We start from the raw sequence: 13,240 nt of genomic DNA on the forward strand, positions 1-13,240 counted from the left end.
TATTTTTTGGGAAGGAGGAAGTATGAGAAATAATATCGACCAAACTTTGTAACTTTTTCAACAATTTAGTCAAGATAATTATATTCAATAAATTTTTAATTATTTTCCAAGATAAATCTTAGTTCATGTAAACATATAGTGTTTTTGTGAATTTAATTAATTCAAAGCTAAAATATGCGCATGGCTTCGACGCATGCGTAGGCGTGTCTTCACAAACATCAATTAATTAATCCTTAATTGCAGACGAATCAGGAAACCTTCCCTTTCATTAATTAATTACATCCATCCATATCATATCAACATAATCTATGATAAGAGTAATATCAACTACGCATAGACCTGTTCAATCAATCATAAAATACAAAAATAAATCCAATTACTTAAAAAAAATTCATAGTTGAACATTCCCCACCAACCCCATGCAATATTTTCAATCCCAACCTTCCAAATTGCAATCCAATTCCACTATAAATACCACACAATTAATCACACTATTATCCATCAACAATTAAACACAATTTTCTCCTAAAACCCTAGCAAAATGCCTCAAGATCAAATCCATACGATCTCAACATCGACGATCAAAGTCGAATCAACGGCTAGGATCACCCTAACCCCCTCCGATCTCGAGCTTCTATTCCTTGAATATGTACAAATGGGGCTTTTATTCCCCCACCCCACCCCACCCCAACTAACCACCCTCCTCAACCACACCACCTCCCCCACCATCATCCACCACCTCAAAACCTCCCTCCACCGCACCCTCCACTTCTTCCCCACCCTCGTCGGCCGCCTCGCCACCGCCCGGTCCGACTCGGGCGACTCCACGTGCTTCTTCCTCGACTGCGGCCATGCTGAGGGCGGAGCGCTGTTCGTCCATGCGGACGGCTCCGCCCTCACCGTGGCCGACGTCAACGAGTCCTCTGACTCCGGCCCCGGGGTCGTCCCCTCGCTCTTCCCCCTCCCCGGGGCCCGCAACAACGAGGGCGCGTCCCTCCCCCTGCTCGCAGTCCAGGTGACGGAGCTGGCCGACGGCCTGTTCGTCGGCTGGACCGTCAACCACCTCGTCGCCGATGGGACCGCGTTCTGGATCTTCCTCAACTCGTGGGCCGAGATCTCCCGCGGCAGCAGCGGCGAGTCGATCTCGAGGCCCCCGATCCTCAGCCGCGACCAGGTGAACCTGGATCTCTGCGGAGTGAAAGACATCTTCATCCGCGACCAGCACCTGATCGCGGCTGAGAAAAACAATTCCACTGCTGATGAGGAATTGAGTGAGAGAGTGTTTCGCCTCACAAAGGAAAAAGTGAGGAAACTGAAAGCAACAGCCAATGAGGAAATGCCAGATGGCAACGGAAAAATATCGTCCCTACAAGCTGTCATAGCTCTGCTCTGGCGAGCCATAATACGGTGTCGTTTAGTGCCAGCTGGCGAGGACACGACGTTCGAGATCCCGATGGGGGCGAGGCAGAGGATGAGCCCGCCCCTCCCGGACGAGTACTTCGGGAACGCAGTGTTCCCGGGGGTCGTAACCCTAGACGCGGGAGAAATATCTGAGCATGGGTTGGGCTGGACCGCGTGGCAGATAAACAGAATGGTGGCGTCCGCCAGCGGCCCAGAGAAAGTCAAGGAGTTCTACTCCAGCTGGGCCAAAGAGCCGAAGTTTCTTCAGTTTGATGCTATCCCAACTAACCACTTCATACTCATAAACTCCCCGAGGTTCGATGTCTACGGGAACGACTTCGGGTGGGGGCCGCCGGTGGCGGCGAGGAGCGGAGGAGGAAGCAGTTTCGACGGGAGGATAACGGTGTCGGCGGGGCTGGAGGAGGGGAGCTTGGACGTGGAAGTGTGTTTGTTGAAGGAGACTTTGTCTGCCATTGCTGAGGATGTTGAGTTCATGGACTTTGTCACGGTGGAAAATTGATTACTTAATACTACTACTATGACTAACTTACTTTCTTTGTAATTGCCGAAATAAATTTATTATTTTTGTTTGCTGTAATGTTGTATTTGGTTTTGACCAAGTGTTACAAAGTGTTTGGAGTATTGCTATTGTAGTTTGGTGAGCTTTATATCCGTTTAAACTGATCGGTTGACAATTATATATGTGTAACATGTTGTTATAAGTCAAGATTATGAAACTTAGATTTTATCCACTTTGAAAGTTTTAATACATCTATACCTGACGGTGCATTGCATGGGCCACACAATTTACATTTTAAATTGTTTAAAAATGTATTTTATATATTTGTATAGTTAAACAAAATAGAGTGGTATCAAGATTTTTTAAAAAATAAAAAAATCATGTATATCAATTTCAATATAGTTTACTACTACATGTATCGACTCTAAGTAACGAAAACTTAACTTAGAACATAATTATCCGTTAGAGTGTTTACAACTCTTGTTTGTTGTAAGCAAAAATTAATCCCTTTTTCCTAAGCAGAAAACACAAAATCTAGATATGGGAATCTTACTTCTTAATAAACGAGTGATACCAAATAGTGAGCATAACATAAGTCACAAAATGATACTACTATCCTATGTTCTTGTATATAAGTATAAACTACTACCTCCGTCCATTAAAAATTGTCCCACTTTAACTCAGCACGAGTTTTAAAAAATGTAATGGAAAGTGAGTTGAAAAAGTTAGTGGATTGTGAGTCCTACTTTTATATATTAGTTTTATAATAAAATGTGAGTATGAATGAATTGATGGAACTGGCAGCGGAAGCGGTTTTCATGGATTAACATAATTTAACAATTATCAATCACACCAATAAATCACATAATAATCAGATCTATTTAGCAGATTATTTAGACAAAATCTATTCGCGTAATTCTTACATGTATCATGCTCATAACTTGAATTAATCATGCTTTACGAATATTGAAACCTAAAACATGCTTTTCTACCGGCAGAAAAATACCTAATTAATTCTCCAAAGAATTGAAGATGACTAGCTGCTTCTTGATAAGGCTAATTTCATGCATCGGTTATATGGTGAAAAGCGTTACATTTTGCTGGGTCTAACACGGTTTATAAGCCAGGTGTGTGACAGAATCGCTAGATCAAGGAGGTGCTGAAGGAAATAATCTAGCGAAGGAATGAAGTAAAAAATGAGCAGAATCCAAGGGAAAAGAAGGCGTGAAGGAGGGAGTCAGTAGCTGAGGGCAACAAAGTCTATCTGTACCTCGCTGGGCCCCACTCCAACGCCTATAAATAGAAGAGCATGCAACACACAAATGATCACTCTTTTTCGCTCACTCTTAGCTCACACACATAACACACACTTGGGAATGGGAGATCTGGGGTAGTTTCGGTTCCGAAATGGTTCATTTCTTCAGAAAGTTTCAGTCGCAACACCGTCCGCTTGAGGGCGAAGATACAATCTCTTTAAATTTCAGTTTGTTTTGCACTTTCACGGTCGAACTTCACTTTTGGGAGTCGATTCGGTTGTTGATGCTACTGATTATCTATTCACTTCTGTTTGTTTGCGTTTATTTGTGATTTTTCAAGTTGATTTACATAGATCCTGCTGTTGAGAGTTCATTTTGACAAGTTATATGTCAATCTCTGTTTTTGCTGCGGTGGTACTCGATCTGGGAATTTGGTGATAGATCTGTGGTTTGTTGATTGATTGGAGGTTGTTGTTTAAATCTGAAGTTATGAAATGCTTCTTTTGGTTGGAGTTTGAGTCGGACGCTTGGATCCGAAGTGGATTTAGCGTCTGAGGTTGGATCCGGAGTGGATTTAGCGTCTGAGGTCGGATCCGAAGTGAGGAGGTTGAGTTGTGCATGGATTTGAGCAATCCGCTTGCTTTCGGTTTTACTTCGTCTAGCATCTGTAGATCTGTTTACTTCTTCATTGTTACTCTTTAAAATGGTTTAGATTCGGTCTGCTCTGTTCCGATTTGGTTCATGTTGTTTTATTCTGAGTTTTTGCGCAATTTGGTTGAAGAAGATGATGTCGCTGTTCGTTAGTACCAGAGTTAGTTGTTTTGCCAGCTTTTCGTCCGTACTCTGCTTTTTCAGTCATGGTCCCCACGGTCAGTTTGTTTCCCAGATCTAGGTAATTAGAGTAGTTTCTTAGATCTAGTGTTTGTTCGGGTAATTTGCGTGCATGCTTTTGTTGTTTCGCCTAGGTCTAGCTGTTAGCGTAGCAATTTTAAATTCCCAAGTTAAGTTTATTTTCCTCAACCCAAGAAAAAATGCGTGGCAGCAGCCAACCCCAAAAACAAGTCCAAATCCTTGAACATGATTATAACGCATCCATCTTTGTGGGATCGATCCCTACTTCCCTATACTAGGTTTAGTAAAGTGGTTGAGGGTTTTTGAAAGAGTGCTCTGTGTGTCCGACGACCAGGATTTTCCGTCAACCAACAAGTTCCTAGACCGCATGATCTAGTGGATTTGCTGGACCAAGGAAACTTGTTAAATTCCTTCTGTGCGCACAGTGTATTTACCGAAGAGCATCATGCTTCCCGCTCTTTTCAAATGGCGCCGTTGCCGGGGAAGGATGGCGTTTATTGTTATTGCGTTTAAGGATTTGGTGTAAATATTTTAATTTCTGTTATTTTCTTTCTCCTTGACAGTTTATGAACGCAGGCTTCCATTCTGGAAGTTGGGCGAGCTCATCTGGGTCAGGGAGTGGCCAATACAAGTGGCGAGTCAAGGAATCTACATCTACCATCACCACCAGATCAGGATTGAGGACGGAGGATCCATTCCCGTTCGAGTCAGAGAGTGAAAAATAGTGGAATTCGTCGGGAGAGGAGAACCCGGAGTCATCAACCGAGGAGGAGGAGGACCCGAATATGGCTCATCTAATAGATCCCGATCCGGAAATAGGGTCGCTCACCGCACATCTCGATGTGAACCCGCTCATGCTATAGTCTCGAACCCACGACGGAGGTCGATCGATATCAAAACGAATGTACTCGGAGTTCTACCCACGTTCTCTGGGCGAAGGAACGAACGCCCTTATGAATTTTTGAACGAGTTCAGTAAACTATGCAGCATTCAAAAGCGACCCAACGAGGCAACAGAGGAGGACTACCGTCTTCGAGCAATCCCGTTTGCGCTCAAAGGGGAGGCGAACACTTGGCTGCTAAGGCTCTCACCGGACTCGATCAACACATGGAAGGACTTTAAACTAGAGTTTTTGGATTACTTTTTTCCGTCCAACAAGACGAATGCCTTGAAGAAGGAGATTCAGGAGTGCAAGCAGGAGTACGATGAGTCTCTGAGTTCTTATTGGTCCCGGTTCAAGGGGCTGCTGGATGCTTGTCCGAACCACAGGATGATAGAAGCGGAGACCTACTATCTGTTCTACAAAGGTGCAAATCCTGAATCAAAGGACTTGATTAACTCCTCGAGCTGGGGAAATTTTACCAAGAATAAAGCAAGTGAAGCTAGGGAAACCTTGGGAAGGCTGATCGAGGCGAAGAAGGCCTATGATAACCCGCGAAGCATATTGAGGAGAGGGTCAGCCAATGCAGTAATGGAACAAGATGACAAGAAGGTGGAAGATAGGATCGATAAACTGGAGAAAGCCTTGCTAAATGCAATTGAGAAATACAATCCGCATGTTCCAGTGGAAATTGAGAAACCTCCTGGTCAAGAGGGATGCTCCATGGAGGACTCACCCAAACTTTAGATGGACTGACCATGATCAAGGCCAGCCACCCCCACTTCAGCTCACGAATTATGCACACCCTCCGGAGAGGCAATCCAACTGGTCAGGGAAAGGTCAAGAGGGGCAATTGCAACTGGGGTACAGGAATCAGAACCATACTAATTGGGGAAATAGGAATCAGAACAATCCAGGGAGCTCCTATGTGCCACCTCATTAGAGAAACAACCAAGGGAACTACCAGAATTCCCAACCAAAGCATCAAGGGAATCAAGGATTTGGTAACTAATACAACAATCATCAAGGAAATTATCGTCAGAACCAAGGTCAAGGGCCGAATTCTAATCAGTTCAGCTCCAGATCACAGAGGAGTTTGGATGACATGGTCCACGACCTAGTGAATTCACAGCAGTTCATGCAGAGTAACCTGCACTCCAACAATGACGTGGTGCACAAATTACAAGACGCTCAGTCTGAGCATAAAGCCGCCATGGATATGATGGCAAAGCAACTGTCCCAGATCGCAGTCTCCTTGAATGAGATGCGGGGAAATGAAGGGAAGCTTCCTGCCACCGTCAAACTGCCAGACCGAGCAAACATTAGTCAAATCACCTTGAGATCTGGGCGGGGTTATGAAGGACCGACGTTGGAAATTGATGAGGAAGTGCCTATGCAGGCTAGTGAAGGAAAAAAGAGTCAGCTGCATCAAGAGGATAGCTCTAGACCCAGGGAAATCCTTGTTCAGGAAGACCTCCAAAAGGGAGATTTAGGGGGATCCCTCCCTCGATCAAGGGACCCATTCTTCCTAGACCCAGAATCTGAAAAAGTGAGCAAGGAAGGGAACAAGGGAGTTGATGAAACCCAGGCTGGGACTTCCACCAATGTAGTAAAGCGACCAAAGCCATTTCCATACCGAGGGGAAGCAAAGAAAAAAAAGAATGATGCAGAGGATCTCATGGAGATTTTCAGCAAGTTGGAAAGCAACCTGCCATTCTTGCAAGCCCTAAAAATGCCTGCTTTCAGCAAGTTCATCAAGGAGTTCATTGCAGGGAAGACCAAGCCAGATGGGAAGATTGTGATCGGGGAGAATGTGTCTGCCGTGATACAAAAGAAGAGGATGCCCTCAGTCACATTATCCATCTCTCTAGGGGACATCAAAGTAGAACATGCTATGTGTGATCTAGGGGCGTCCATTAATGTTTTACCGCTTTCGATCTATAAGAAATTGACTGGAGTGAGGATGGTTGCTACCAAGGTAGTGATCCAGTTAGCAGATAGAACTTGCATCTGCCCTGAAGGAGTGTTGGAAAATGTTATAGTCAAAGTGCATGATTTTTTATATCCTGCTGATTTTTATGTGATCAAGATGAATGATAATGAGTCTGCTGAGTCTAGTGGTGTACTTTTAGGGAGACCATTTTTGCGTACCGCTAAGACCATTATCGATGTCTTTGATGGAACGATTTGCTTGGATTATAATGGGGAAAAATATACTTTTAGCATAGATAGACGAGGGGATGAAAAGGCCTTTAGATGTTGAGAACCTCTATGCTATTGATGTAATTAACCCCTTGGTCCAAGAATATCTTGAGACGGAATTAATGCAGGGACAACCATTCAATTGACAGAGAAGTCGTGGGATGGTGTGCAGCAATGAACACAACAGGATTGACCGATGAGGAACTCACGGAGGCCATTTTGGAATTTTGCAGAAGTCCTGAGTCAGCCAAATCTAAGGGATCGGCTCACGTGGCTAGTCTGGAGAAATCTCCTGGGTCTGGGAAGGAGGCATTACCAGAAATTGCGGACAAAAATCCCCTGCCCCAGGAGACGAGCGGAACAAAGAAGGAACTGAAGACGCTTCCACCAGGCCTCAAGTACGCTTACTTGGAGGAAAATGAGACATTTCCGGTAATAGTCAACAGCAACCTGACCAAGGAGCAAGAGAAGGGGTTATTGGAAGTCATCAAAAGAAACAAGAAAGCAATAGGGTGGACTCTCTCGGATTTGGTAGGAATAAGTCCTGATCTTTGTATGCACCACATTCGTTTAGAATAAGGTGCGAGGGCTCATCGAGATGCACAACGGAAATTGAATCCGAACATGCGAGAGGAGGTCCTAAAGGAAGTGTTAAAATTGCTTGCCCTAGGGATCATCTACTCCATTCCAGACAGCGAGTGGGTCAGTCCTGTCCATATGGTGCCCAAAAAGTCTGGAATACAGGTTGTTAAGAATGAAAAGAACGAGCTGGTGCCCACTAGACTAGTGACAGGGTGGAGGATGTGCATCGACTACAGTAAGCTGAACCAAGCCACAAAAAAGGATCATTTTCCTCTACCTTTCATTGATCAGATGCTAGAAAGACTGGCTGACAAGCAGTACTTTTGTTTCCTTGATGGATACAGTGGCTATTTCCAAATCTACGTTAATCCAGAGGACCAAGGGAAAACCACATTCACGTGCCTCTTTGGTACCTATGCATACCGAAGAATGCCGTTTGGATTGTGTAATGCACCGGGAACCTTCCAGCGGTGTATGATGAGCATTTTTTCGGATCTGTTGGAAGTATGCATTGAGATATTCATGGACGATTTCACCGTATACGGGAACTCATTTGATACTTGTTTGGCCAGCCTTGATCTAGTGTTACAGAGATGCCAAGAGAAGCATTTAGTATTGAATTTCGAGAAATGTCATTTCATGGTGACTGAAGACATTATCCTGGGTCACGTGGTTTCTGAGAGAGGTATACAAGTAGACAAAGCAAAGGTGGATGTGATATCGAAGTTACCATACCCTACGAACCAAAAAGAGGTGAGAGGCTTCCTAGGTCATGCAGGGTTTTATAGGAGGTTTATCAAGGATTTTGCAAAAATCGCGCAACCACTCACTCGGTTGTTACACAATGATGTGGAATTTGTCTTTGACGAAGGATGCAAAAAGGCATTCCAGTTGCTTAAGGACAGGTTGGTGTCAGCACCGATTATCAGAGCGCCAGACTGGAACCATCCTTTCGAGATAATGTGTGACGCGAGTGATTTTGCTGTGGGAGCTGTCCTAGGACAGAAAATTGATGGAAAAAGCTATGTGATCTTCTATGCTTCCAAGACGCTGAATCAGGCTCAGAAGAATTATGACACCACGGAGAAGGAAATGTTGGCTGTCGTATACTCGTTTGAGAAATTCCGACCCTACCTCCTTGGGTCGAGGGTTATAGTCTTCACGGATCACGCAACAATAAAGTACTTACTAGCTAAGAAGGAGTCTAAGCCGAGATTAATCCGTTGGGTGTTACTCTTGCAGGAGTTTGATTGGGAAGTAAGAGACAAAAGAGGAACGGAGAACAGAGTAGCCAGTCACTTGAGCAGAATACATCAAGGGGAAACAGAAGAGGCCATACCCGATGCTTTCCCTGAGGAGCATTTGTACCTTCTGGAGAAATTTCCTAGACCACTTAATTGGGAAGCAGTTTTAGCTTTAACCGGTATAGGAGAATCAGATAAAGGGAAGCGCACACTGAACGCAGAACCGTGGTTTGCTGACCTAGCCAACTACTTGGTCACGGGAGAAGTGCCAAGTTCGGATGAAGTTTCCCGGGCCCAGAGGATGAAGATTAGAAGCGAAGCTAAATATTACTTTTGGGACGACCCTTACCTGTGGAAAATGTGCTCAGATCAAGTGATTAGACGCTGCATTCCCGAATGGGAACAAAAAGATGTGTTAATTCATTGCCACACTTTGGCATGTGGAGGTCACTTTGGACCGAGGAAGACAGCGAGGAAAGTTCTGGACAGCGGTTTTTATTGGCCGACGCTAAATAGGGATGCCTTTGAGTTCTGCCAATGTTGCGAGAGGTGCCAATAGACGGGGGGAATTTCAAGGAGGGACGAGATGCCTCAGGTACCGATGATCGTGTGTGAAATTTTTGATGTATGGGGAATGGACTTTATGGGACCGTTCCCATCATCTTGTGGGAACACGTATATATTGGTTGCAGTAGACTATGTGTCTAAGTGGATAGAAGCTAAGGCCACCACAACATGCGAATCGAAGGAGGTGGCAAAATTTTTGAAGGCCAATATTTTCAACAGATATGGAGTTCCTCGGGCCATCGTCTCAGATCAGGGAACTCATTTCTGTAATCGCACCATCGAGGCTCTGATGAAGAAATATGGTGTTCACCATAGAGTGTCGACTCCGTACCATCCCCAGTCTAATGGCCAAGCAGAGATTTCTAATCGCGAGATCAAGACGATATTGTAGAAGACAGTTAATCCGTCAAGGAAGGACTGGAGCAAGAGGCTCGGTGACGCATTGTGGGCCTACAGAACTGCTTTTAAAACGCCTATTGGAATGTCGCCCTACAGGCTTGTATTCGGCAAGATGTGTCACTTACCTGTTGGTATTGAGCACAAGGCGTACTGGGCAGTGAAAGAGTTGAACATGAAACCTACAGCTTGCGAAGAAGAGAGGAAGTTACAATTGCAAGAATTGAAGGAACTTCGGCTGGAGTCATTTGAGTCTGCCATGTGGTACAAAGAAAGGACGAAGTTATGGCATGATAAGAATCTCCGGGTCAAGGAACTTCATGTTGGAACCGGCAGCGGAAGCGGGCGCATAAATTAATCACATAATAATCAGATCTATTTAGCAGATTATTTAGACAAAAGCTATTCGCGTAATTATCACATGTATCATGCTCATAACTTGAATCAATCATGCTTTAAGAATATTGAAACCTAAAACATGCTTTTCTACGGAGCAGAAAAATACCTAATTAATTCTCCAAAGAATTGAAGATGGCTAGCTTCTTCTCCACGTGATGCTTTGAGTACTAAACCACAAATCTTCTCTCTGGTTCCCGAACTGTATCCCAGTATCAGTGTGGGCTGATCTTACTAGAATACTAGGACTTAAATAAAGAAGACAGAAGAAATCCTTTTTGGAATAGGAGAGGAATTCGAAAATTCCTACAGCTTGTGACAGCTGAAATTTTCGAAAATTTTAGCAAATAAAATTGTGTTATTTCTGTCTCCTTTATTCTCCTATTTATATTAAGTTCCTTTTGGGCCCAGACAGGGATCTATGGAAGGTTTTGGATATGGGCTCATCCAATTTACTTTTTACTAATTAAATTGAACCCACAATTTAATATAAGTTATAATTGGAATATTACGAGCAACCACTACAGAAGTAATATTGAACTCTCCCCATCCAAATCCGAAATTACAAGTAATCCGGGTTTCCGTTTAACTTTCATTTCCCGTGCTTAAGATTAAAATGTCCATTAATTAATTAATGTCTGCTATTGACTTAATTAATTAACTTCTTATTAATTCCAAGAGTGGACTTAGCATGAAACGCTTATTTATTATTCATAGAGTAATCACACTCCAACTAGCTAGGTTCCGAATAATAAAACCTTGTTTCGCGCTCCTCTTGAGGACATTATCAAGCGAGACTCAGCTCGCGCACGATTCAATATAATAGCAATCCTAGCATCGCTAGATATCGATCACCACTACCCAATATATCAGGATCATTGGGTTACGAAAAACCCGCACCATTTGATAAGTCAAAGTAGTGCATAATCAATACCGTATGCTCAATGCTAACCTACATTGATTAAGAAACAAATATTTATCAAGACCTCGCCTTTCAGTAGATAGCCTAAGGCAAGTCTCGCTGTTAGATCCGTTCAGTGCTATACCACACCAATGTCATCTTATTTCAGTAAGGCTTAGAAATATGCGGACTGACATTGCAACCTTTCTCGATGGATAGTCAAATTCCATCTAGGTTGTGAAATTCATCTTTTTCTTTGTTTTAGAACTGACCGTATTACCTTAAAGTGGACGACGCCCACAACCGGTCTACTAAAACAAAGACATAGACTTTGTTAAGTTAACTTATACACTTAAACATGCATTAACATCCATTAAATGTAAAACATAACAACATTATGACAAAAATAATCTGTTTTATTTATTGGAAAATAAAATAAGAGTTTTACAGTATTCAATCACTCGAAACGTGATTTCTAGTATACAAACTCTAACACTTCATGTGGGACAGAAGGTGCTCCTCTTCCATTCCCGACTCAAGCTAATGCCAGGGAAATTGAAGTCTAAATGGATCGGCCCATACACCATCGTCGGCATCCGCGCAAACGGAGCAGTGGAGATCCAGGGAAGTGCTTTTAACTCTGTCCCTTTTCTTGTCAATGGTCATAGAGTGAAGGTCTATAGGGATAATTCCGAGTTGTGTGTGGTGGACGAAGTTCCGCTACACAAACTCCCAACTATCGCCTAGACGGACGAGGAGGATTTCTCGATGAATTCCTGGGTCAAGTAATAGGTTAACAATTTTGAAAATACAAACTGAACCAGGGAATCTCGGGAATACTCTAAAGAAGTGTGTAAATAGTTAATTATTTTTTCAAACTAAAGAAAATCCAAAAATATTTTCGAAGCACCAGACTCCGAAGGAAACCGATACTTTACACTCTAACCTTGACCTGGGAGTCTGGAACCTTCAATTTTTTTTAAGAATAGGATCATGATCAAGGGAATCATCTAGAAGAGAATCTGAAGGAAGAAATCAAGGGAAGCTTGAAGGAAGAGGTCAAGGAGGGACGAAGATAATTTGAATTTCAAAATCTGCCGATAATTATGGAAGTTGTACGGTTGCTTACATCATGCCTGCAACTGCACCATCCTTTCATCAGAAAAGCAACCGCCGCTTCTCTCTCTCCAATAATCCCCAAATCGACGAAAAACTGAATTTACTCTCCCTTCTCTCTACTTTCATTCTCTCTCTAGAAAACAAACCCTAAACCAAATTCGACCTAGTTTTTATGTCAATTTCAGATCTGCAGTGATGGATTCAACCCAACTCACCGGAAGTTCACAAAGAACGGTGTACGACCCAGCCCTGTTAGCGGAATTGACGCAGAAATTGGGGAGCGTCGAGAAAGCAAAAGAAGTATATGCCCTGTTCTCCGCTAGCCTGATGACGTCCGCGCCGGTCGTACCACCACTGACGATTCCGGCAGATTCGGCTGCACAACCGGCGGATCTTCGTGACGAAAGGCCGCAAGATTCTGGATCTCCACATGCAGAAACCACTTCACAGGAGGCGGAGAAAGAAGATGGAGCGACGAACAGCGGGACAATGGTGGAGACAGAGAAGCAAGGCGACGAGAACCCTAATTTTGAAGGTAAGGAAGTTGGTGAGTGAGAAACCCCTGTTTTAGATGAAGTTGTGGAGGGGGAAACCCCTATTGTGGACAGTACGATTGAGGGGGAAACCCTTATTGTGAAGGATGTGGCTGAGGGGGAAACCCCTATGGAAACTGGGGGGAGAACCCCATTTATATTGAGGGGGCGACCCCGATAGTGGAACATGAGGGGGAAACCCCGGAAAAGTTGTTGGAAGAAGCAGATCTACTTGCGACTGGAGTACCGGAGCCTGAGGGAGGGCTGAAATTGATTGTGGACCTGGTTGGTGACCAGGAGGAAGATGAACCCAAGATAGACGAGAGGGCAGAAAGGAGGCGCATCAGGAGGAGTCTCCTCGATGAAGTCGATGACTTAGTTCCTGATGCTG

At 43.8% G+C, this 13,240-nt stretch overlaps 1 protein-coding gene across 1 annotated transcript; it reads left to right on the forward strand.

Annotated features, from left to right (window-relative positions):
- Positions 1-493: 493 nt before the first annotated feature.
- On the forward strand, positions 494-2,153 carry LOC125219285 (uncharacterized). Its single transcript, XM_048121223.2, has one exon. It carries the CDS (start codon positions 542-544, stop codon positions 1,919-1,921), a length of 1,380 nt encoding a protein of 459 aa, XP_047977180.1. The 5' UTR covers positions 494-541; the 3' UTR covers positions 1,922-2,153.
- The last annotated feature ends 11,087 nt before the right edge of the window (positions 2,154-13,240 follow it).

Source organism: Salvia hispanica, chromosome 1, assembly GCF_029641045.1.
Source record: "Salvia hispanica isolate PSC_SH4W2 chromosome 1, Shi_PSC_v1, whole genome shotgun sequence".
In the NCBI taxonomy this organism is placed as follows: Eukaryota; Viridiplantae; Streptophyta; class Magnoliopsida; order Lamiales; family Lamiaceae; genus Salvia; species Salvia hispanica.